Source organism: Lepidochelys kempii, chromosome 1, assembly GCF_965140265.1.
Source record: "Lepidochelys kempii isolate rLepKem1 chromosome 1, rLepKem1.hap2, whole genome shotgun sequence".
NCBI lineage: Eukaryota > Metazoa > Chordata > Testudines > Cheloniidae > Lepidochelys > Lepidochelys kempii.
This window is the reverse complement of record NC_133256.1, coordinates 331,191,322-331,218,788: the sequence shown is the minus strand read 5'-3', so window position 1 is coordinate 331,218,788 and position 27,467 is coordinate 331,191,322. Positions and strand designations below refer to the sequence as shown.

Here is a 27,467-nt window from a genome sequence, read left to right as displayed (position 1 = left end):
CAACAGCAGCAGGGGGCTCCTATACTGAACACTGTCCCCACATTTTCCACAGGAGTTTGTTCTGGAAGATATCTCGCTGCTGAGGGTGACCTGGGAAACAAGGGAGGGTCTTCTACTGCAATGTGGCTTCCGCCCCAGCCCATATGCAGCTTGCCTGTGTGCAGCAAGGGTCCCCCCACCCCTCACGGCACAGTGGCGCAGACAAGTTAGCCTTGACAAGGATCACAGTGCTCTCTCGAGAAACCTGTGCAAGTGGATTGCCTAAGTTCTGGATGAGACCTTTGAAGAGATCACTGAGGCCAATTACCATGATGTGAGAGAGCACATCAATGCCCTATTCTGCATCTAGGCATGCATGCAACCCTAACCTTCCTAGCCCCAAGAGCCTGCACAGTATAGCTTCCTTCCCAAAATAAAAGCCACTTACCGGGAACCTCCTCTGGTGTTTGTCCTTCCCCAAGCACTGGCCGCCGCAACTGGCTACCTTACTCCTATCTTGAGAACAGCTCCTGGCTGCATGCATCTAGGGATTCCGGGGTGTCTTCCTCCGCCTCAGCACCCTCGCTCCCGCTTTGCTCCTCCGCCTCCTGCCTTGTTACACTGGGCTCTGAAGTGTCCATGGTGGTCCTCGGAATGGAGGTGGGGTCGCCCCCAAGTATTGTGTCCAGCTCTTTGTAGAAATGGCAGGTCTCAGAGGCAGCACCGGAGCGGCAGTTTGCCTCACAGGCTTTGTGGTAGGCATTCTGCAGCTCCTTCACTTTAATCCTGTACTGCAGTGTGTCCCAGTCATGGTCCCTTTCCATTATGTCCCTTGATTTCTGCACAAAGGTATTGTAATTCCTACGGCTGGAGCACAGCTGGGACTGGACAGCTTCCTCCCCGAAATACTGATGACGTCCAGCACCTCGCCATTGCTCCATACTGGGGAACGCCTGGTACATGGAGGCATGGTCACCTGGAAAGATTCACTGAGAGCACTCCACGCCTGGCTGAGCAAACAGGAAGGGGATTGTCAAAATTCCCAGAGAATTTAAAGGGCTGGTCTGATGGTTGGTCACCTGACGGCAGGGCAGTAGAGTTCAAAATGATGACCAAAGTGGCTAGAACAGGCATTATGGGACACTTCTGGAGGCCGATTAGAGTGTACTAACAGACTGGGCATCCACACTGGCGTCACGGTGCCCCAGCAGGGGCACACCAAATGTTATTCCACTTGCCGAGGTAGAGTACCAGGAGCGCTCTAGTCACGGAGTCAGAGCTCTCTGCGTGCCTTGCCAGTGTGGACAGGTAGTCAGCTAGTGCGCCTGGGGCTCCTTTAATGCGCTCTAACTCATATGTGCAGCCAAGCCCTTAGCCTCCCACCAACCGCTGTGGCCAAACTCGTTTCTAAAGGCACCACCAGCAGGATGGTGATCATTCAGGTCTCAGCCTCTTGGCTGAGACTGCAAACAAAAAATTGACGATTTACACATTATAAAACTATTGTTGTTATCGGTCAACTGGCAATAAAATGGACACTATCAATTCATTTCACATAAGATTTGATCCAAAGCCTATTGTAGTCAATGGGGATCTTTCCATTGACTTTAACTGACTTTGGATCTGTCCCATAGTGACCAAGATGTCATCAGAGGGTAATTAATTTTATTCACTATTGATCTTAACTAGATTCAAATAGATTACTAAAATCAGAGAGTTTTAGAATCCTGTTATCAATCCCCTGAGCCATCTAGCCCCATTTCTTCCCTCTAACAACATATCTCTAATAACATACCTCCTTTACACTGTTTTGCCTGAGTTGGATATTAAAATGAAGGATAGGTCTTTGAATTACCTTTTCCTTGTAACAAAGGCCTGTTAGAAAGGTGTGTTCTGTGCAATAAACATACGGAAATGTGTTTGTTGATATCCTTGTGTGCTTCCTTTGCTGTTTCCCTGACGTCTGACTTTCATTACAAAGTCTGAAGATGAATTTAAAGAGAGGGTGCTAAAGCAGTTCGTAGTGGGAGTTCTCCACAGATTGTGCGAGGAATTTCATGAGACATATATATCTATATCTCTGTCTCACCCTCACCCCAACCCCAAACAAATACACACAAAAAAACCAAACCAAAGTTACATTAAAAGAACGCTATTAAGGCTGCAAAGTCGAGTCCTCAAAACGTAGGAAATGTCAGTAGGTACCTGTGCATTCCAATCAGGAAGCTTACTCCTCCCTGCTGCCTGGACACCAGCATGGGGAGATTGAGAGCACCGGAAAGAAAATCTCCCTGCTTTTAGTTCTGGTGCCAGCCTGTCCCCACCCAGCTTGTAGCAGCCCAGAGCTGTAATTGCAGATAATTTCCTGCTTAGCCCTGGCCTGGAGCATGCTTGGTGCAGATGGAATCATCAGAACGTATTAGCCGCACAGCTCTAGCCAGTCTTTATTGAGCATGTGTGAACTGTTTCTCCACACTGCCCACCCCCTTCCCTCCTAGAGGCTTGTAACTTGGCCATATATTGACAGATTTTCATAGGGTTGGGAAAAGGCCACTCTTCTGTCAGATTTCTGAGCATGGGAACATTAGAGCTTTTCAAAGCAAAGGTCACTAGAATTTTTTAATATGGGCAAAACTAGTTATGCTTATTCTTGGAAATGGCTTTAGCATTTTGGGTGACATATTCTTTAAAAGAAAATATCTGCCTGAGACAGGAACCTGGGCATGGAAACATTTAGCCCAAACAGTTAAAATCTGGCTGTTAAATGGCTGTTTAGATGATAAACAACTGAAACCGTGGCCTTACAGTGGGACGTGTCTGGCAACATTAATAGGCGGTGCCATTAGCCCCACCTATAATGTGAGGTAAGTATTTAGGTGGTAAAATTTATGCAGAAACATATGCTCACCAACACATTATTTCCAGGATCTAATAAATCTTAGTGATTGGGTAACATAATGGCAGATTAAATTGATGGTGATAAGTGCAAGGGAATGCATGTTAGGGAAAGAAACTTTTTCAGAAACACTGGTTATGAATTAGCTAGAACCTCTCAAGAAAAAGTTGGAGTAGTTATGGTCAGCATGTGCTCAGGGCAGTCTATCTAGTGATTACCATGTGTGGGTGAGCAAAAGGAACAGCAGAAAATATAATGGCATTTTTAAAATATATGGTGTGCTTTTACTCAATTGAGTATTAATTTTGTAGTTACTCATCTCAGAGTATAGCCGAAAAAAGGGAAATGTCTAGAGAGGGGAACCAGAAAAGGCTTGGGAATTATGTATGAGGAGGTTTTTAAAATGAAAAATAAATGAAAAGGATTATAATGTTTTGACACAAGAAGAATCAGAAGGGACAGACATTCTTCCTTCACCATGACCCTTACTGCATAATGAAATTGAAAGGCAACACATTTAAATAAATACATTAAATATATATAAAGAGAGTGTATATCCACCTATAGAAATATCACTTAATAAGGAGAAGAAAGAAGTAAATAACGTAATGAGATAAAAAAATAATATATTTACATGTATGAGGAAAAAACAGTTACATTTACAGTCTCTCGGTTAAAAAGTAACACGGGATGTCAATCTTCATGCTACAGAGAATGATCTGCCCCAGTGGTCATACATTGATTACATTGGCTAAGGTCATTATGTTTGTATAAATAGTTTATTGTTCTAGCCTGCTGATTTATCAGGGACTGGTTACGGCCACAGGGAGGACAACAAACGAGATAGGGTCAGAGACTTGCTCTAGTACTGTGGCTCCCGTGTTGTGTTTCCTGATGGATTTGATTAGGAATTCAGCTTTACCCGTTAGGTAAATATATGTGAGTTGAGCACCAAAGAGAGATGGGGTTGATGAGAGCTTTACCACCAGTGTTGGATTTCTGAAATTTTGGGTGAAAGAATTCTTTGATTTAGAGAGGGGCAATTCACATGCAAATTACTTTACAGTGAATATGCAGGGTTGTGATGGCTGTGTTGGTCCCAGGATATTAGAGACACAGGGTGGGAGTGGTAATATCTTTTATTGGACCAACTTCTGTTGGTGAGACAGACAAGCTTTACAGTGACTAGGCAGGAAAGGAGATGAAACACAAAGTGGGGCCTATGAAGGAGGCAACTTAATCATGTCATGATCTGTAATAGCTCAGACTGTCTTTTGATATCTATGTCACCACCGTGATGGGTTACAAATAAATGCTTGTAATAGTAATTGGTATTAGGCAGATGAAAATGACTTGGAAACCTCACTGAAACAGCAGTTGCTGTTCAAGTCTACAGGCTGAGCTAGCAGCCTAGAAGAGATGAGGTGGAAGATCATTAATATCCAGTATGGCAATGCCTCTTTTCTGAAGCCCAGTGTCATTCCCGCAGGCTGGAGAAACTGCACATTATCTGTTTCTCACACACCACTGCAGGTGAACAACCTGAGTAAAGCATTATTTCTTGGGCTTTATACAGGTGTCCTGATCTTCACCCTGTGGATTCAACTGGATGTGCAGCAGAGGGTCCAATATATTGAGTACATCCCACTTGTAGACGGGCATCTTTAAAAGTCTTCACAGTGATCTCTCATATTTGTTCATAAGTTTAGTGTCCCCACAAAAAATAAATAAATAAGAAATTTAAGAAACTATAAACTGAAACTGGCCTACCACCTGTTACACCTCAGTGTCATATTAATACGGTTATGCAGCTAGCTGTTATGTGGGTTAGAAAAATAGGCATTCCTATAATGACCATTGTTTACAAGCATCATTATATTAAGACAAGTATTGAAAACACCAAATTGATGTCTTTTTCTTTTTCCTCAGAACCTTGCAACAAAAGCAGAGACATTTCAAAAATCGCATCAGTGGAGGGATGAGTTTGGGGTAAGTTTTCACTTTTCCCCTCATCTACCTTTTCAAAAATTTCCCACTTTACAATTGTCACTCTATTCTTGCAAATTTAACTTGTCACTATAGCTGTGTCAGCAGGGATCTGTTCCCTTGAAAACATGGATGGGGCCTGATGGAAAAAAATCTATGCTTTACATCTGCTAATTTGCTTTGCAGTGAACAATGAATACATTTGAGTTAAATCAGTTTCTGTAGGACAGTGGTGTGACTGAAGGTGCCTAGGGTAGCCCATATTGAAAATTCCAAGGGCAGGGCAGGCTGCAAAAAGGAAAGCAGATTCTCCCAAAACTGATGGTTAACATTGTAGTTAGACTCACCGACCAGCCACAAAACTGTACTCTTGATCCCCTACACTGGTTCTAAAGAAGCTAGAAAAAAGAAATCACAGAGCCCCCCTTTATTGCATTCCCGTCTCTGGCTCCCAATCAGCAAATAGGTCCAGTAAAGTGAGAAGTTACTTAAAACTCTATTCACTATACTAAATGTTCTTCTGATTCCCAAAGGACCAGCCACATTACTAGATAAATATTAGTTTGGATCTTACCCCAAATGCCACACTGCCAGCCAATCCTTTGGTATTTAAATCTAAAGGTTTATTATAAAAGAAAAGAACAAGAAGAGAGTTGTTAAATGGTCAAAACAATCAGATACATATATGGACTCTGAAGTTCTATGTATCAGGTTCTTAGAGCACTGGTGATTTTTCTAGCTTCTAAAGTCCCTTTGGAACACATACAAAGCTTGGATGGGTCTATCAGTCCTTTGTTCTAAGCTTCTGTTTGTAGAGAAGTTACTTCAGGGGTGAGAAGCAGGACTGAAGACCAAATGGAGATGATGCAGTTGCCTTTTTATATCCTCTACCATGTGACTTGAACAGCCTTTGTCCCAAACACAAACTTACATCACATGGGCATGGTGCGGTATTGCCACCCTTACTTCTGTGCTGCTGCCTTCAGAGCTGGGCCCTCAGTCAGCAGCCGCCACTCTCTGGATGCCCAGCTCTGAAGGCAGCAGCGCAGAAGTAAGGGTGGCAGGGTATGACGTTGCCACCCTTGCTTCTGTGCTGCTGCTGCTGGGGCGCTGCCTTCAGAGCTGGGCACCCGGCCGACAGCTGCTGCTCTCTGGCCACCCAGCTCTGAAGGCAGCTCAGAAGTAAGGGTGGCAATACCGCAACCCCCCTAAAATAACCTTGCAATCTCCCCGCAACCCGCTTTTGGGTCAGGACCCCCAGTTTGAGGAACACTGGTCTCCCCCGTGAAATCTGTATAGTATAGTGTACAGGCACACAAAAGACCAAATTTCACAGGGGGAAACCAGATTTCATGGTCTGTGACGTGATTTCATGGCCATGAATTTGCTAGGGCCCTACTTATACACACACAGTTAAAAATATGACTTAGGTTCTGGCCAAATTCAGATCCTGTAACTAGCTCAGAAGAGCCTGGATCACTAATGGGCAAGAGTCTGCAGTTTTGGTGGGCTCAGTGCACAAGGGGGTGGATAGTTTTAGATACTATGTTTGATCATGCACTCTTTTACTGCTACACTATGCACTTGTGCCTGGCTAGCACTGTCTCTAGGCTTTCCTTTTTTTTCTTTTGCCCTTCACCTTCAATGGGAGAGATGCAGATTGTCATACTCCCTTCAGGTCTCATCAGAATTCATCACCCAGGAGAGATCGCAAAGTAATTTTTTAAGTGTAATTTTATATTAATGTACACAGTTCAGGCAGTGGCTGGAGTTATAGAGTTAAAGCAATCACAATCTGTGCATATCTTTTAGGCCAAAAGAGTCTGCAGTTGGATTTGTAATAAATTAGCTGCAAACCAAGCTTGTGCTTTACTGTTTTGAGTTAGGATGAGAACACTGTGCAGAATATAATAACCTTGACATTAGGTTATGCAATTAAATTGAGAATAAATGTATTAAGCATCTTATAATTTAATTTGTTCCATTTTAGCCAGAAGTAATCTTTCTTCTCTTCTGGCCTACTTTTTAGAAACTGCCTGATCAAATTAGCTTGCACACAGATCTTTTTGATAAACTTATGTTTCACTGCAAGATTCATTCTCCTAATGACTGTTTTGGAAGCAGAAACTGTACTGTAGAAGGTTTTCAATGGACTCTGCTTCTTATTGTATTTGTGGTTTCATAGTGTCTTGTTGGATGGAGTTATTTCTTTTGGGTTATTAAAGCCCCTTCAGCACCATGCATATGAATCACAAGAGAAACAAGCTTTTTTGGAAACAGTCTATTGCTGATTTTAATTAGCTCATGATCTGCAATGATCTTGACAGCCATATTGTAGCACGATAGCCTGCGGGGTTTTGGAGGGGGGAAGAAACAAAACAGGCAAAAAAACCCCCACAATATTACACGGGAGGCTCACTCTTACAGAGTGACTATATTGGCTGATTTCAGTGGAAGAAACCGAGGGGAGCGAGGGTAAAAGACATGACATAAGTTCTGAGGTCTGTGTAGAGGTATGAGAAGTGTGCCAGTAGAAAAAGTGTCAGAGCATCTGTTGTAACAGCTGGTTCTGAATGTAAATATTTGTGCACAATTACATAACAAAAGTGTTCAAAATATACTAAGGTTCAAAGATTTTGTCTGTAAGCTAGAGTTGAACTGGGACAGAGATCTAGTATCCTTGGCTAATTAGATGATGCTAAAATAATTGGTGTGGGGTAAATTTCCAAAGGTTCAGTTCAGATAAGACTCTAAAAATGCAAAGTTTATCCAAACTTACCCAAAACTTTCTGGTTAATTCTGCTGATAGTTTCATGTAGAGCTAGTAAAAATTCTCTGACTTTTTGGGGGTGGGGATAGTTAGGAAGAATGTAGATGAAATTCAAATTTGGATGAAAACAAAGAGACTCTTCTTTATGAAAAGGTCCTCATTTTTAATGATCTCTAGTTCCATGAGAGAAGACTTTCTTGTAATATTTCTAGTTTCTAGCTTTATTTTCCAGCTGAAATTGAGAACTATTACACAAGAACTGCAAGCAAAAAGTAAATGAACTTCACTTTTTTCAGTGCTCAAAAGCTCAGAGTTTGGGACATTTTAGTAGAGCATCAGATCAATATTTATTTTACTTGAACTGCTTTGAGAGATAGTCCTCTCCTTCCATCCCTCACCCCCAATGTCAGGGGATGTATCAATAACAAACCTACCTGGCATCTGGAAAGTTATGATTCAAGTGTTTGGTGTTCAAACAAACTACACAAAAGTGACTATTTAGGGCTACGGCAAGTATAAGAGCTAACCTACTTCAGAAAGGGAAGCTTCTGACAGAAGAGACAGACTTTGCTGGGATTGCATGGTGGTATACACTGGATTTGTCACACTGTTTAAGAAAATGGAGACTATGGAGTAAGTAGAGGGTGATGTGGCCTAGAGCCGGTAAAGAACTAACATTTTCTCAGTGAACTGTGTAAACAAAGGGGAAGGGTTATGTTTTCAACCCTGAGTTAGCAAGGTAGAGTTAGAAAAGAACAACTTGAAGCAGAGGGTTAAGTTTGGTATTTTAGAGGGAACCCAATTCTGCCACAACCCAATTCTGCCACAACCTTAAGACCCAATCCATTGCCCACTGAATTCAGGGTGGGTCTTTTCACTGATGTCAGTGGTCTTTCAATCAGGCCCTAAAGGCCCAAACCTGCATCCTGTGTTAACCTAACTCATAGATTCATAGGGTTCAAGGCCAGAAGGGACCATCATGATCATCTAGTCTGTCTCCTGCACATTTCTAGCCACAGAACCTCACCCATCCACTCCTGTAATAGACCCTTAGCCTCTGGCTGAGTTATTGAAGTCCTCAAATCATGATTTAAAGACTTCAAGTTACAGAGAATCCACCATTTACACTCATTTAAACCTGCAAGTGACCCATGCCCCATGATCCAGAGGAAGGCAACCCCCCCCCCCACCCCAGGATCTTTGCCAATCTGACCCCAGGGAAAATTCCTTCCCGACCTCAAATATGGCGATCAGTTAGACTTTGAGCATGTGGGCAAGACCCACTTCCACTGAACTGATTGTGGGGTTATGATGTGCAAGGATGAGACCATACATACAGACTGCAAAGCATTTCAGGTTCAGTAATCTCCTGGAAGCTGTAATGAGTCTATGTCAACACTACACAATGTATTCTCGTGACATTCTCATCACTTTGGAATTTTCCTTAAATAAATGCACTGGGTAGCTATTTAGTATTTAATAAATGTATTTTATATAGCACCATAAACACAAACTGAAATCTGCAACATTTTCTAGTGACTTGGTGAGGTGAGCACAGCCTAATAAAAGAGTTAAAATTTAGAAAATGATGAATGAAACATAATGCACTGAATATAAATTAATTGTGGATATGTATTATGGATGAACTTCACATCTGTGGCAGAGGGCTGGCATGCTGAATTCAGTGGACTTCTTATGTGATTAAAGTTAAGAATGTGCATATGGACTGGGCCCTTACATAGATCCAGTTGCCCCCGATGCTCTGAGTTACCAGCACAGAGGGGCTGTGGTCACTGTTCCAGCCCATGGCCTGGAATAGCAGATGGAGGGGCTGCATGACAAGCCCAGCATCTTGTGTCTGAGAGTGGATCTCCCCATCTGGGATTCAGCCTTCATAGAGACTGATCCAAAGCCAACTGAAGCCAATGGATATTTCTACTGGCTTCAGTGGGCAATGGATCAGAACTATAGAGCCGAAACACTCTGGGTTTATGTGAAGTGAATTTTTCTGTATGTAAGTAGAATTTTATTAAGATGCAGGAGCATTGCCAATAAACCTTTATAACACAGGAATGTTTAGAAATCATAAATATAATAGAAACCAAATGATTTTTTACAGAATTTCTTTTAAAAATCCATTTTAACATGAATGCTTTAGAGTTTTAACTATTGTAAAGAGTCTAATAACTTCTTAATGCCTTGCATCAATAATTTAACATTGAGGCAGTAGGAATAATTACTGAAAAAGTACCTTAACATTTCAAAGGAATATTAGAGATCCTGGATATTTTCTGGAGTAAAGGAGGGCAGCTTTAATTACATATTGGTTTGTAAAATATCATTTTTCTGATTAAACACAATGCCAATTAAATATATCTGATTTGCAGTTACCTTTAAGGCCATAAAATACAATGTGCCTCTTATGAAAGTGTTAGGTCTCTTGAGACCTATGTGAACACTATAAAGAAGAATCCAAAATATTGAACAGCAGGAACATAACGAGAAAAAAGAAAAAAAGCCCACTTAATTCACTGCCCTTCTCCATTTCCTTTACTCCGGGCAGCACACAATTCCCTAGTTGAATATAGAGTTGGAGAACAAAAAATGTACTTATAAATTAGTTCAGATTAATGCAGCCATCAAATCGACCAAACCTCATCAGTTGCTACTCCGAATTTCTTGAGATTTTGAAGACTGAAAAGAAGATATTTTTTGTCACTTACAATAGTCCAATTATTCTTCTGGATTTCAGAGGCTTTTTAAAAAAGAAGGAAAAGCGTGTGTGGAGTGGACATGTTCTGTGTTGAAATAATTGCTTGATTCCCCAAATGGATCTCTTACAGTTACATTTGGTGTCACATTTGATTGCACTGCAATGGTTTGTTAGCTAAAGCAATTTTGTTTCCAGTCGGGCCCATAATATTAATTGTATTTACACATGTATAAACATAAGGAATATCTCTTTTGTATTTTAACAAGCAGAGTCTTTCTGCATTGCTTATTAGCATCCACTTATATATCACAAGACTGCAATGAAGACTTATAGGAATTAATTATCATGTAAAAAGAGGCTCTTAAAAATTCCTTTCAGTGTGTGTTATCTTTTAAACAATGGTATTGTTCTGGACTCTTTAGGGACCATCTTAATTCCCTGTATCTTAATATTTCAGATATAATATTTGGTATGATTTAAAAATAGGTCAGAGTTTGAGTATCAGTTGAGCTTATGTTTGAAGCACAGAGAAAAGGTCACAAAAATGTTATTCGCAAAAAGAAAAGGAGTACTTGTGGCACCTTAGAGACTAACCAATTTATTTGAGCATGAGCTTTCGCGGGCTACATCCGATGAAGTGAGCTGTAGCTCACGAAAGCTCATGCTCAAATAAATTGGTTAGTCTCTAAGGTGCCACAAGTACTCCTTTTCTTTTTGCGAATACAGACTAACACGGCTGTTACTCTGAAAAATGTTATTGTGGATCATATATTTTCATACCTTTTTAGTTTTCTTGAAGAGAGAAGGTTGGCTGCATAAAACTGTAATGAAAAGTTGCTCAGCAGAGAGGCAAAGGATAGAAATGATCATTGAGATTAATCTATTCTCCTACCATGAGAGGTGATCCTTTTAGGTCAGGGTAGACGCATATTAGAGGGGAGCAGTAGCGAGAGCTTGCCTTGCTTGACCTCTCCTAGGGATTGAAGACTTCAGTCTCCAGGGCTGTCTGTTATCTTTCATGAACACTGAGTCAGCTCCAAAAAAGTTGTATCTTAAAAATACCCCATCTGGAAATCCTACCAATTGTATTGTTAATTGCCTGCCTTAAAAGAGGCAGGTTGCCAAACCTAATCTTTCAACTTCTGAGATGGCGGAAAGAAATCAGACATCAGAGACAGAGATGGGGTGCAGTTCTTCGCTGATTTGTACCTCATGTAGCCATTCGTGTTTATACAAAGTGGTTCAGCTTCTCTGTTGCTCAGTATCTTGCATAGTCGATTGCACCAATGCAAAGTAGGTGGGAAATGCTACAATTCCAATTTGGTACCATTTCCTGCCCACTTTCACTGATATAAATGGCTACACAAGCTGCAGGGGAATAGAGAACTAAGCCCAGTGACTGCAGGTGGAAAGTAGGTGGAAAACTCTGTCACTGGGGTGAGTTGAGAAATCTGATTAAAAACATAAATGGTTCAAGGCAATGGAGAATCAGGCCCATGCTGTTATGTATCAGTCTTTTCTAGGTCTTCACACCAGGGTCTGATCCAAAGCCTATTGAAATCAATGGGAAGACTTCCGTTGATTTCCGTGGTTTTTGGATCAGGCCCTGTGCTTCTGAGATATTTGTGATTGAGATGATAACTCAGTGTGATTAATCTAAATTGACAGACAGATGGTCATGGTCTTAGGGAGAAAGAATTTGTTTTCTTCTGAAGGGCCCTGTGCTACCTTCACTTATGTGAAACATCTTTGATTTGTGCATAATTTAAATGAGACATGCCATACATCTCACTGCGATAATGGGAAAATGGAATTCTGCTGTCAGCTGTGTGTGCACTTTGGGGTCTTCCCACTCCGGGAATTGTGCCTCATATAATGGAGATGGTGAGAAGAAATAAAAATGGAGCATAACATGCTGAAATGAGGCAGTCATTTACATTGTTCTGATGTTTCTCTGATACTTATCCGAATCGTTCTAACCTTTCGGGTCTGTGCAAATGGGCTCAAAGTGTTGCAGGAAGAAGATTTCCAGTACTGCTTGCTTTAAATTGGGTAGGAAATATCTCAATTACACTCTTTCTGTCAGTACCTGGACTGAGCTTAAGTTGTTGTTCTTTCCCCTTAAGTTAACTGAAATGTCTTCCAAATTAAAAAAAAACAACAAAAAAACAATCAGTTTTAATTCAGTTGCTAGTGTATTTGAACCTGTTTCACCATCCTTTATGTAGGATGGCAACAACTGGCAAGGAGATAGAGCTCTTAATTTAGATGTTTTATGAGAATGTGACAAGACTGAAATTTGGCCTAGAGAAATGTGCCATGAGAGATAAATACTAAGGGCTTGGTTCTCCTTACACTATTTTTTTCACTTAGAAATATGTGAATCCCTTTGTCCAGATTTTGAACTATTAGATTGGTGTCAATCCAGAATAACTCTGAACTCCAGTGGAATTGCTCTTGACTGGGGTAAGAAAGAAGAGAATAAAGCCTGCTTATATCCCTGGAAAAGTAAATACTAGAATTCTACGCTAGATCACTTACAGTCTTTTTTCTCTTTAATTTCTATCTCCCTGAGAATGGCAACAACTCCTTATGGTTTATCCTCCAGTGCTTCGTTCAGTATTCTCAGAAGTTCTTGCACTATCTGATCTAATTTATACTGCTTTTACCATTCAAGGTGGTTCACTTCAAAATGGGTACTCCTGATCAATACTAGTGTAAGATCAGAATAAAGATACTTAAGCACACGTACTGAAGTACTGGGCCTCCCAATGGGGTGGATTTTTGATGTAGCTATTAGAACACTGAGACCACAAATACACATAATAAAATCCTAAAGCTAAGCAAAAATCTATTGACGGCTTTGGATCATTCATCAGTATTACCACTGGTAAACTATGGTTTCAAGGTGCTATAATGTATGAGCCCCCTAACTTGGAAATTCAGCTCTTATACCCAAACAATAGACAACCCAGCATCAATGCAACTCCCCCATTGAATGTTAGAGCTCTTACTCTGTTACCATTTGTCCATTCAGACTAAAACAAAGTCTCCTTGATGTCTTGTGCATGTTTGTTAAATGGCATTTTTCTTAGTGTAGAAAAATACAGCATAAGACAGGGATCTCAAACTCAAATCACCACAAGGGCCACATGAGGACTAGCACATTGGCCCGAGGGCCGCATCACTGGCACCTTTTCATACAAAGACACAAAAGCCCCACCTGCCCTCGTTCCTGCCCCCACTCCTCCCCTTCCATGAGGTCCCGCCTCTTCCCACCCCTTCCTGCCCCCATTCCAAACCCTTCCCCAAAGTCTCTGCCCCTCCCCCCCGCCCCTATTCCAACCCCTTCCCCAAATCCCGGCCCCGACCCCGCCTCTTCTCTGCCTTCTCCCCTGAGCACGCCACGTCCCCACTCCTCCCTCCTCCCTTCTGGAAAGTCCTAATTGCTGCCAAAGGAAGTGCTGGGAGGTAGGTTGAGGAACGGAGATTTGGCATGCTCGGGGGGCACGGAGGCGAGGGGGTGGGGGTGAGGGGAGCTGTGGCGGGCTGCAGGAAATAACTCGGCCTGTGGGCCACGTGTTTGAGACCCCTGGTATAAGATTATCAGCTGGTGCAAATTGTGGTATTTCCATTGATTTCAGTGGCTCAATGGGACTGTGATAGATGAAGATTTAGTCCTTTAATTTTGACCTCAGTGCTCTTCAGGTATACTCTTTGAGAGTTGCTAGTACTGTAGGAAGCTCCTCAACAAACTCTGCATTGCTTCAGGTGGGAAAAGAAGAGTTTATGGTCCCTAAAAATACCTTTGAGAAGTGGTGAATCTGACATATCCCATTTTCTAATATACCTCTTGAGTCTTTGTATTTTGGTGCCTCTTTACATGCTTAACTTCATTGTGGAAGTTTAACATTTTAATATAAATCACTTTAAAAATTATATCCATCCAAAAGAGAAAATTCACTGGTAAGGATGGTGCCAGGAAAGCTTTTAGGGTGAGGAGATAGTCATTTTATCTTTCAAACACCTCACTTTATCTGAAAAAATTAAAGTGTGGACAGACATCACATACCATCTATACATATTGATCATGCAGCTAATTAAAATTTGTGCTGTTTCTGATAGGGGTGGGAGATGGCTGGGCTCAGTGTAATTTAAATCTTCTCATCTTTTAGACATCACTGGAGAAAACACATGTGCATTATCACCTTCTTTGGATATGATTGTTTAATGTGGTTTCTGAACAAACATCTAATTAAAAGCAAAAGGTACTGTTGTACCCAATTTATTAGCACTTTGCAGGTTTTCTAGCTTAGTTTAAAGAACCTACTGTACTGGTAAGAGATGCTTCCAGCAGTTGCTGCCTTCTTAGTACTATTTTTCCAAGAGTCTTCAATGACTTGGTAACACCATTATATGACTAATTATTTTTTTTGTCCATACGACATTCCAATGACAGATTTAGTAGCCACTTTAAGTTCGTGATAAGTGATTCTTAAAGTGCAGTTTTAGTACCCAAAGTAACTCTAAAATGGCATTGTGGGATTCCATTTGTATTGTTTCTCAATTTCCAAATCAAATGTTACTTTAAAAATAAATATTTTTTCCCATTAATGCAAGCCATGCTAGTGTGATCCAGCATCAAGATGGATTTCTTTTTATTCTTGTGCATCATCATTACTAAAGAAGGTCCTGCAGGTCAAATGAGACCACCAGTTACATCCGTTCAACCCCATTATCTTCATTTGGAATTTAGTTAACAAATCTGTTGCTGTGTGAGAAGGGAGAAAATTAGTTCACTCAGCTGCAGTGCTTTTGCACTGCTAATAGGAGAAAAGCAGTAACAACATACTTTTGTCTTCACTAGAATAAACACATATATCTCTAAATATACACAAGGAACCAGTCAGTTAAGTAACAAGTTGACATTTTGACATAGATACTTTTGAGAATGGAAGCACACTTTAAAAGGTTTGGAGATTCAGTTCAGTTTGAATAGCTTGGATATTTGAGAAGTATCCAAACTATGAATTACCTCCTGGATCTGCAAACTGAGTTGAAAAATCTTTAAAGGATATGATTTTTTTGTGAGAATTTCAATATTTTCTCCTTCCCAACTCATGCAATATTTTAAAAACAAGCAACCAAGCAACCACCGCCCAAAAAAGAAAAACCCAACAATCTCCTTCCCCATAAACATTTTTTCAATTTGGCAATTCTGTTTCAAGAAGTCTGGAATCTGCCCAGAAGTGCCCAGAACTGCAGAATAATTGGGGATGGAGGGGGAGGATAGAAGAGGGAAATAACCAAATTTATTTGAAACTGGAAATAGATTTGCTTTGAGATTTTGAGGGCAGTAGAATTGATGAGGTTTTTTTCCCAATCAAATGTTTGTTTTCATCTTCTCTCTCTAGATTGCAGGGCAGTGCAGGCCTAATGTTGGCTGCAACTTAAAAGTTCCCATACTTGGTCCTGCCTCAGCACAGGGAGCTGGATTTGATGACTTCTTGAGGTCCATTCCAGCCCTACATTGTAGAGGCTCATATTTTTCTCCATATGTCACAGACTTTTTGTGTGGCCTAAAACAAATATTTAACCTGTCTGTGCCTCACTTTCCTCTGTGTAGAGAGAGAAAAGAAGATTGTAATATTGATGGAATCTGTATAGTAGGGTAGTTGTGAGGTTTAATATTTTAAAGTTTGAAGCCCTTGATGGAGATACTATAATGCAAAATATGGCAATAATCTGAAAATCTAATGACCCAAGAAATGAAAAATGCCTTTTTTACCACAGTATGTACACATAAGGAATGTCAAGAGCTGATGTTCCAAGGCTACCGGCTCATATCACCGCTAAAGATGGCAAGTATTTCATATCTCTCCAGTAATCTCAAGTAAAATACACAATCCAAAAGTAAATGGTATTCCCACTCAGGCATGACTTTAAAATGCACTTAAAACTATAAACAGAAGATCTACTGGATACCCACTGTTAACAAAAACATTTTACATTGGAGGTTGGTTCGTATCCTTCTATGCCTTTTATGCTGTGCCTCTGACTTTCATGGAAGTTAAACAAGTGAGGTAAGATTGTGGCTCTTTTCTGTGACTTTTGTGAAAGTGATATTGTGCCTCTGAAGGAATGACACACTTTTCTGTGAGACAAGGTGGTTGAGGTAATATCTTTTATTGGACCAATTCTGATGGTAAGAGGGAGAGAGAGACTTTTGAGCTACACAGAGTTCTTCTTCAGGTCTGGGAAAGGTACTCAGAATGTCATAGCTAAATACAATCTTGCATTTAGATACACAGGCATAAATCTGTGCCATCCATTTGGGTATAAATCCACAAGTATAAAGCTGTGCCATCTAATTGAGGAACTGGCTCTAGCTGTGGTGTGTGTGTGTGTGTGTGTGTGTGTGTTATACATTCAAATTATTATGCATTTTCCATTTGATGACTTGTTCATAAATCATATTTAATTTTTAATGGTAAATATGAAATTATTTTTTAAAAAAATCTTTCGTACGTTAACCAAAATGGACCCTCCTCACATTTAGAACTCGAATAATACAAATAATTAATCTAAATTGAGCTCATCCCTCTGCAGTCTTTAGGAGGTGCATAGAGGCATGATACTCCTAAAATTGTCACAGAAGGACCTGAATCTGTGTGTTTGCCTCCTGTTTTTCAGGTATCTTCCACTGCACAAGGCTACAGACTCCTCCTCTTAGAGGGGAGGATGCAGAGGAAACTCAAAAGAAGAACTTTGTTTGAGATTTTATTGGAATTTTTTTCCTCCTTTTCTTCTTTTTCCCACAGTTGGGGAACACTTGGCCATTAGACATATACTAAGCCAATATTTAAATAACTGTAAATACTAATAGTAATGAATAGGTGATATTTTGCAAAAATGACTGTGCCTTTATTACTGGGATTGTACAATGAAGGTGACCTTCCTTTTAAGTGATTACTTCAATCTGAAAATGGCATTGGCACTAATATTACAAAATGTCATACGAATGAAAAAGGGGGGAGCAGCTGGAGTCGACCCAAGACTGCTATGTACACAATGTACTGATTAAAAGCAATCAAAGCTGACCTGAGCTAACAAAATAAAGGAGTCCATTCTGTAATAAAGAACAAAAATAAAGAGAAAAGAAAAGATGTATCAAGCTGCTTGATGCCACATTTTTCACTTATGAAATCTAATGTTTCTATAAGGGGGGAAGTTCTATTTTAAGGCAAGTGCTTTGCTTTTAGGAAGACTTTCTTCTCTTCTGTATGAGAAGTGCCCATAGTACTTTACATTCATGCAGGGCAATGCAAGGGAATATAGTGTTAGAGCAGGATGGCCTTCAGATAAAATGATAGGAGGGTACAGAACAACATTTTGTATGTGATTACATTACTTGCTTAAAAATAATAGAAATGTGCATGTTATGTGGTCAAAGAAGAAACAGAAGGAAAACTGACAATAGTAGGAAACCACAAGACAAGGGAAAAACACACAAAAAATGAATTGCTTGTCTACACAGGGAAACTTCCTAGCATAGTTATACTATTATATCTTCCCATGCAGACATGCTTATTCTATAATGAGACGTGACTTTTTTAATTTAATTTATACTTCTTGAAAAACAACATATTCCAGATAGGGATTATAGTCTGATTCAACATTCATTAATGTCAGTGGTAGTTGGTGGACTCCAAATGAAATGTAATGAATCTGAATGAGGATTTCCTCTGATGACCATTACCATTATTATTTGGCACATATTGCTAAATAAATATGCACCAATTTCTGCTCACAACACATCTGCAGTGGTCAACATGACAAAGCTTAAGTATGCAACACAGTGTGTGACAGACCCAAGGTACACACAGATGTTCCTTCAGAAAACTTAAAATAGTGTAAGATTAATTTATTGTGGGTGAAAAATTATCTATAAACGTGTTGTCATGGTTCTTTATTTCTGATGTAAATAATTTTCAGCGATAAAAGTGTGCCAAAGCTACGTTTGTGTGGAACACTGACAGCTTTGGGACAAAAATGAGTGATATTTCTTGAAATGAGAGTCACCTGAACAAAAAGAGGGACATTTAAAACCTAAAAATTACAGTAATTACCAAAAAGAGTTGTATGACTTGTTGTAGTTGATTCCTATTTGAAATGTAGGGAAATGTAGTGGCATTGCTGTGTAATAGCTGTGAGCAAATGTTGACTTTGGATGGTGGATTCCGTATAAGGCAGATCATAGGATTGACTCTCCCCAATTTTACAGAAGGAGCAACCAAGACACAGAAGTTAAGGGATTTGTCCAAAGCCACATAGAAATTGGCAAAGCCAAGACTGAGAAATAGGAGTTCCTGCCGTCTGTTTCTATGCACAGTCTTCCGTTAGACCAAGCTGCTTCCCAAACAAATGTTAGGGTAAATTGACACTTAGTGTGGTGTGTAGAGTATACACACTACATGCTCAGCTAGCATGGGTATAAATAGCAGGGTAGATGGTGAAGCAAACAGAGTACAACTACACCAGTATCTTAGGGTATATACCTAAGCCTCTTTGTTTTCAGCTTAAACCTATTTTTACCAAAAAAATCCTGGGTTTTACAAAAAGTATTATTAGCAGACATGCCAAACTCAGAACACAGAAATAGTGCTTGTTTGTGGCTTAATTGGCTCATGAGTTGCTTGTTGGCTAGTTTTTTGCTTCTTTTTTCTGATCGTGGGACAAGGGAGGGCAAGCAGGGGGAAGGGGCAAGCAGGGGACGGAGTCAGGGGTGCACAACGGGCCCACCACAGTCCCAGACTGCAGCCCGGGGGGATCTAGTCACGTAGAGTGTTGGGGTTCTTAGGGATTGGCTTGTTTTGGCCTGGTTTTGAAATGGGATTAGCTTGATTTTTAGCTTATTGTGAAAGTCGGGGTGCTTATATAGGTTTTTTTCTGATTTTTCACCCTACTTTTGAATCATTCAAATATATAAAAAATAACTCATTATATCAGAAAAATACAATACATTTCATGAGATATATGTATTATGATGAAACATTAGTCTGTGTGTGTATATGCAAAGCTGCCTGTTGAAGTAAGGCTATGTATTAGTCTAGAAGATACACACAATAAACAAATTTCAGAGTGGTAGCCGTGTTAGTCTGTATCAGCAAAAAAAACAAAACAAAACAAAACAAAACGAGGAGTACTTATGGCATCTTAGAGACTAACAAATTTATTTGGGCATAACCTCTTGTGGGCTAAAACCCACTTCATCTGATGCATGTAGTGGAAAATACAGTAGGAATTTCCACTTCATACGGCTAAATTCAAGGCAAGCTCTGAAGTGCATGCACACCTGAATGAACTGATTAAATTTACGCCCACCAGGTATACATTTCAAGCTGTTAACAGATAATGCTTTAAAGATCTGACACTAAATTGGGAAGAAAACTAAAATCTGAATCAGAATATGTTTCAGAAGACAAGGAAGTATTCAAAAGTTTTTTTAAAAAAAGGAGAAAAGGATGAAGTTGAGTGTATGCGCTGCAAATGGTGAGGCCCAATTATTAAAAGTAAATATTTATAGGCTAATAGTTCTAAGTCTAAATAGTAAACTGTGTTTATTCAAATGAAAAGTTTTATTTGGGAATTAGAACGATTTTTTTAAATCCATTTAAAGGCATTGTGTTTTGAGTTCTGTTTTAGTTCTGCAGCAAGCCGCACTGAATTCCATTAATCAAAATATTAATCTACTAAATGTTTTCCCCCTGTCCTTTTGAAATAAGCTTACGTAAAAATGCATGGGTTATTTGTTTTCAAGTTCACTTTTTTGCATAATTTTTTATTAAAAAATACTATGTCATATCTCCACTGACTGAAATTACAAATTGGGTTAAAGTAGACACTTCTAGCTGTTGAGGGGCTGAGAGACGAGACATATAGTTCATCTCATCTGGTGAGTTGGAAATGAGTGGTTCTATTCTATTCTGTTCAGCTTTGTTATTTGGTCCTCATCACTTCAGTATCTGAGCACCTTCCAGGAGTGCATTGAATTATGTTACTCACAACTGCCCTGTGTGATTCTTTCTTAGGCCTTGTCTACATTACGAAATTAGGTCAAATTTATAGAAGTCAGTTTTGTAGAAAGCGTTTTTATACAGTCGATTGTGTGTGTCCCCACACAAATGCTCTTAGTGCATGTAGTCGGCGGAGTGTATCCACAGTACCGAGGCAACCGTCGACTTCCGGAGCATTGCACTGTCGGGAGCTATGCCACAATTCCTGCAGTCTCCGCCGCCCATTTGAATTCTGGGTAGAAATCCCAATGCCCGATGGGGCTAAAACATTGTCGCGGGTGGTTCTGGGTACACATCGTCAGGCCCCCCTTCCCTCCCTCCTTCTGTGAAAGCAAGGGCAGACAATCATTTTGCGCCTTTTTTCTTGAGTTACCCGTGCAGACACCATACCACAGCAAGTATGGAGCCCGCTCAGCTAATCGTCACCATATGTCTCCTGGGAGCTGGCAGACGTGGTACTGCATTGCTACAAAGCAGCAGTTTATTGCCTTTTGGCAGCAGACAGTGCAGTATGACTGGTAGCTGTCGTCGACGTAGTCCAGGGTGCTCTTTTAACCAACCTCGATGAGGTCAAGGGCACCTGGGGAAACCTGGGAGTGACCCAGCCAGGTCATTTCCCTTTTAAGTTTTGTCTCATGGCGATTCAGTCCTACCGGCAGTGCACTGTCTTTTAATCAGCAGCCAGGAGAAGATGATGGCCAGCAGTCATACTGCACCGTCTTCTGCCGAGCACCCAGGAGATGACGATGGCTAGCAGTCGTACTGCACAGTTGGCTGCTAGCAAGATGTATAAAGATAGATGAAGTGGATCAAAATAAGAAATAGACCAGATTTGTTTTGTATTCATTTTCTCCCCCCTCTCTCCGTGAAATCTATGGCCTGCTAAACCCAGTTTTGAGTTCTATCCTTGAGGTTTTGAGTTCTATCCTTGAGGGGGCCATTCTGTTTCTCGCAAAGCCACTCCCTTTGTTGATTTTAATTCCCTGTAAGCCACGTTGTCAGTCGCCCCTCCCTCCGTCAGAACAATGGCAAACAATCGTTTCGCACCCTTTTCCCTGGATTGCCCGAGCAGGAGCAGACACAATAGCACAGCAAGCATGGAGCCCGTTCAGCTCACCGCAGCAGTTATGACCATTGTAAACACCTTGTGCATTATCGTGCAGTGTATGCAGAACCAGCACCTGAAAAACCAGGTGAGGAGGCAACGGCAGTGCGGTGATGAGGACATGAACACTTTTCTCTAAAACCGCGTTCCCCTGCAATTTGGAGATCATGGTGTTAATGGGGCAGGCTCATGCCATGGAACACCGATTCTGGGCCCGGGAAACAAGCACAGAGTGGTGGGACCGCATAGTGTTGCAGGTCTGGGATGATTCCCAGTGGCTCCGAAACTTTCACATGCGTAAGGGCACTTTCATGGAACTTTGTGACTTGCTTTCCCCTGCCCAGAAGCGCAAGAATACCAAGATGAAAGCAGCCCTCACAGTTCACAAGCGAGTGGCAATAGCCCTGTGGAAGCTTGCAACGCCAGACAGCTACCGGTCAGTTGGGAATCAATTTGGAGTGGGCAAAACTACTGTGGGGGTCGCTGTGATCCAAGTAGCCAACACAATCATTGAGCTGCTGCTATCAAAGGTAGTGACTCTGGGAAATGTGCAGGTCATACTAAATGGCTTTGCTCCAATGGGATTCCCTAACTGTGGTGGGGCTATAGACAGAACGCATAGCCCTATCTTGGGACTGGACCACCAGGGCAGCCAGTACATAAACCGCAAGGGGTACTTTTCAATGGTGCTGCAAGCCCTGGTGGATCACAAGGGACATTTCACCAACATCAACATGGGATGGCCGGGAAAGGTTCATGACGCTCATGTCTTCAGGAACTCTGGTCTGTTTAAACGGCTGCAGGAAGGGATTTACTTCCCAGACCAGAAAATAACTGTTGGGGATGTTGAAATGCCTATAGTTATCCTTGGGGACCCAGCCTACCCCTTAATGCCATGCCTCATGAAGCCGTACACAGGCACCCTGACAGTAGTCAGGAGCTGTTCAACTATAGGCTGAGCAAGTGCAGAATGGTGGTAGAGTGTGCATTTGGACGTTCAAAGGGTCGCTGGCGCAGTTTACTAACTCGCGCAGACCTCAGCAAAACCAATATTCCCATTGTTATTGCTGCTTGCTGTGTGCTCCACAATCTCTGTGAGAGTAAGGGGGAGATGTTTATGGCGGGGTAGGAGGTTGATGCAAATTGCCTGGCCACTGAATAGGCGCAGCCAGACACCAGGGCCGTTAGAAGAGCACAGCAGGAAGCACTGCGCATCAGAGAAGCTTTGAAAACCAGTTTCATGACTGGCCAGGGTACTGTGTGACACTTCTGTTTGTTTCTCCTTGATGAAAACTCACTCCCTTGGTTGCCTCTAAATTCCCTGTAAGCCACTCGCCCTCCCCCCTTCGATCACAGCTTGCTTGCAAAGGAAATAAAATCACTATCATTTAAAAAACATGTATTCTTTATTAACTGATTATAAAAATAGGGAGATAACTCACAAGGTAGCCCAGGTGGGGTGTGGGAGGAGGGAAGGAAAAGGCCACTTTAAAACTTGTTGAATGCCAGCCTTCTGTTGCTTGGGCTGTCCACTGGGGTGGAGTGGTTGGGTGCCTGGAGCCTCCCACCCTGCGTTCTTGGGCGCCTGGGTGGGGAGGTTATGGAACTTGGGAAGGAAGGAGGGCGGTTAAGCAGGGGCTGCAGCGTCAGTCTGTGATCCTGCTGCTGTTCATGAACCTCCGCCAGACGCCGGAGCATGTCCATTTGATCCCGCAGTAGCCCCAGTGTTTCCTCATGCTTCCTCTGATCTTCCTGCTGCCACCTTGCCTCATGTTCATTGGCCACCATCCTGTACTCTGCTATTGTGTCCCTCCACACAGCTCTGTCAGTGCTGGATGACTGCATGAGCTCAGAGAACATGTCATCGCGCGTGCATTTTTTTTCGTCGCCTTATCTGAGATAGCCTCTGGGATGGAGGAGGGAGGCTTGAAACATTTGCAGCTGCTGGAGGAAAAAAAGGGAGTGAAGTATTTTAAAAGATACATTTTACAGAGCAATGGCTATACTCTTTCACAGTGAACAATGCTATTCACATTACATAGCACATGTGATTTTGGTACAAGGTCGCATTTTGCATCTTATATTGAGTGCCTGTGGCTTTGGTGTTAGAGATCACACACGCAGGGCCGGGCAACAGAATTTAGCTTGCAGGTGGCCATGGTAAGCCATAGTTTTTTGGCTTCTGCAACCTTCATAACAGCAGTCCCCTCCTTTCCCATACCAAGCAAAGCCCGTTGAGTTGGCCATTTAGTGCTGCATTTTTCCTTTTAACGTGCCGCAGCAGAAACCACACTAACCCCCTCCCCCCATCCAATTCTCTGGGATGATTGCTTTTCCCCTCCCCCCACCGCCTGGCTGGTATCAGGGAACATCCCTGCTAGCCAGATTTGAATGGCTTAGCACCAATGGGCCCCCCTGTTTTCCTGTGGCTGAAAAGAAATCCTCCCCGTAGCTAACAGCGGGGAGGATTTCTTTTCAGCCACAGGAAAACAGCCAAGGGCACCTCTGAATATCCCCTAATCAAATTCCCCTATTTCAACCAGGTTACCATGAACGATATCACTCTCCTGAGGATAACACAGAGAGATAAAGAACGGATGTTGCTTGAATGCCAGCAAACTCCAGGACCATACACTGCCACGCTTTGTCATGCAATGATACCAGATTACTTGCTACTAGCATGGCGTGGTAAAGTGTCCTACCATGGAGGATGGAATAAGGCTGCTCTCTCCAGAAACCTTCTGCAAAGGCTTTTAGAGTACCTCCAGGAGAGCTTCATGGAGATGTCCCCGGAGGATTTCCGCTCCATCCCCAGACGCGTTAACAGACTTTTCCAGTAGCAGTACTGGCCACGAATGCATCCCAAGTCCTCCGGGCTACTTAATCTTAAAAAATGCTTGCTTTTATAACATGTATTATATTTAAAAAGGTTCACTCACCAGAGGTCCCTTGTCCAGCTTCGTTGGGTTGGGAGGGTATTTCAGTCAGGGTGATAAAAAGATCCTGGCTGTCCGGGAGAACGGTGTACTGTGTGCTCTCCCCAAGCTCCTCCTCCTCCTCCTCATCTTCCCCATCTGCAAAATCCTCAGCCATGGCGGAGAGTACCGCATCCTCGGAGTCCACGGACAGGGGTGGGGTAGTGGTGGCAGCCCCCCTTAGAATTGCATGCAGCTCAGCGTAGAAGCAGCATGTCTGGGGCTCTGTCCCAGAGCATCCGTTTGATTCTTTGGTTTTCTGGTACGCTTGTCTGAGCTCCTTAAGTTTCACGTGGCATTGTGTTGCATCCCTGATGTAGCCTCTGTCCGTCATGGCCTCTGAGGTTTTTTGAAATGTTTTGGTATTTCGTCTTTTGGAACGTAGTTCTGATAGCATGGATTCCTCTCCCCATACAGTGATCAGATCCAGTATCTCCCATTCGGTCCATGCTGGAGCTCTTTTTCGATTCTGGGACTGCATGGTCACCTGTGCTGATGAGCTCGCCTGGCCAAACAGGAAATGAGATTCAAAAGTTCCCAGGGCTTTTCCTGTACATCTGGCCAGTGCATCCAAGTTCAGAGTGCTGTCCAGAGCGGTCACAATGGTGCACTGTGGGATAGCTCCCAGAGGCTAATACCTTTTAGTTGTGTCCACACTAACCCTAATTTGAAATGCCGATGTCGATTTCAGCGCTAATTCCCTCGTTGGGGAGGAGTACAGAAATCGGTTTTAAGAGCCCTTTATGTTGAAAAAATGGCTTCATTGTGTGGACGGGTGCAGGGTTAATTCGGATTTAACACTACTAAATCCGACATAAACTCGTAGCGTAGACCAGGCCTTACTCTTTTCCACTTCCCAAAGATAAAGTGTTCAGTAGTTTTGTTTGTGGGGTTTTGTTTTGTTGCAGAACTGGAAAAATTAAAAGAAAATCTCTGCCGTCATTAGTTTTATTATATCTTAGTATTGGAGAATCTGTGGGTTTTAGTATCTTTCCACTCTTTTTTTTTTTTTTCCCAAAACTGAGTTGCAGGGAAGAACTTCTATTAGGTCTAAAAAAAGGAAAGTTATAAGAATAAAAATTTTAAATTTAAGTTTACATATAAAATATAACTATTTTGGAAACCTAAAAACAGACCTACAAATGTAATAAGTGATTGGTGCCAATTTTGTACCAGTACAATTAAATTGTTAATTTGGACAAAAAATATAACTATCATTAATATATGATTAATGATACAGACCTTTGTTACTTAACATCTCTCAGTTTCCCTAGCTTAATTCATTAGACTAACCAAAAAGAGTCATCTTTAACTTCATTTTTGTATTAAATAAGTAATAAAATCGGTTGTACTTATACACACTCAGTAGTTACCTTGTGGTGCTGAAATACTGTACATTCCATTAAATGTTGTTTTATTCTAGTGATTGTAGACAGGGTATACACATAATAGATGTCAAAGCTGAATAATTAGAGTATGATTGTTTTTGTTCCTTATTAACTGGGTGAGTTTTGGATATTCCTTAAACCTGGCATCTGCCCACCTGTACTAGTTGTCATTGCGACACATCTTAGAGATTTAGAAAAATCATTCAAATCAACCCTACAAAGAGGGTAAGATTTATCTCGTGAGAGCCCCATTACAATCATTAAGTGATGGTGCCAGTTACATTTGTATGTGGGTGAGACAAACAGTTGGAAAAGCATATGTGGTCTGAAATGGCCTGAATTTCATTACCTTTTTGGCATGCTTTAGAGGCAATGGAGAGATTTGATAGCTTCTCTCTAATCTTCCTTCAAATTTAGCGAGCTACAGTGCTAGCAGTACATCAGCTCCAGCTGCAGTGTAACATTTTTACCTCTGGAAATAACTCAGTGGATAGACTTTAGGCGGTGGTATAAACCAGAATACAATTTTAAATCTTTCCAGAAAAAAGAGAATGATTTCTGAATGAATGTTAGGCACGTTGGGCCTCATCCAGAGCTCAATGGAAGGCCTAAGGAGTCCTTCCACTGATTTAAATGGCCTTTGCCTCAGGCCTGTGCTTGGTATATGAAGGCCAAATTCTGTTCTGTTACACACGGTTGAAATATTACAACTCGGAGGAGAGTGGGGCCCTGTGAGTTTCATGTACCTGCAGAAATGCAGCGTGTTCTTTCTCCTCGTGTGAGAGTGGGTGCACGTGTGTGTGCGTGCACACACACACACGCACGCACACACGCACAGATTCTCCACTTGTTCATGCAAGAGAACTAACATGGAAAGAAATACAAGAAGACTAGTAAAAGTGAATGGTATAATTTTTGCAATTTTTTTGGTCTTATATTGTCATCGTGTAACAGATTACTTGCAATAGGCTTTTGTACAGTGTGGAGGTGCAAATAACTGAGAAAAAAATTACTCTATTTTCATCTCTCCCATCCTTTGTTTTTTATTAGGGTATTGTCTCCAAGATGTTTCATTTAAACTGTTGAGTATAATATTCTCTCTCTCTCTCTCTCTCTCTCTCTCTCCCCCCCCCCCCTAGGACTTTTGTAGTGCTTTTCATCTTCAGATACCAAAGCAATTTACAAAGAAAGATTAGCAGAGCTGGTCAGAAACTGCGTTCAGTGGGAAATTCTGACTTTTTTTAAACAAAAGTGAATCAGAACAAAGAGCTACAATTTTGAAATTTCCTGTCAAAGAAAAATTCTGAAAAATTGGAACTATCATACTCTCAACTATCTCTCAATGATGCTGAATCATCTAATTTTGATAATATGTCATTAGTTAAGATAAAACATTTCATTTTAACTTTAGTGTGTTGATTAATTTTGATATTCTATTAACAATTTATTTTAATATATTTATATGTATCATATTTAGCTTTATATTAGGGCAATCAAACAATTAAAAAAAATCACTATTAAACGTGAGATTACCAAAAAATGTGAATAATCACTGTTTTCATCAGACTGTTAATAACAG

The 27,467-nt window shown here is 41.3% G+C and overlaps 1 protein-coding gene across 4 annotated transcripts in view; it reads left to right on the top strand.

Moving 5' to 3' along the window:
• Positions 1-27,467, top strand: part of CACNA2D1 (calcium voltage-gated channel auxiliary subunit alpha2delta 1) — a 683,143-nt gene that overhangs the window by 312,889 nt on the left and 342,787 nt on the right. For all 4 annotated transcript variants that reach the window (XM_073328631.1, XM_073328632.1, XM_073328633.1 and 1 more), the window contains exon 4: positions 4,805-4,864. In XM_073328631.1, coding sequence (XP_073184732.1) covers positions 4,805-4,864 — 60 coding nt within the window. The remainder of the gene's footprint in view (positions 1-4,804; positions 4,865-27,467) is intronic.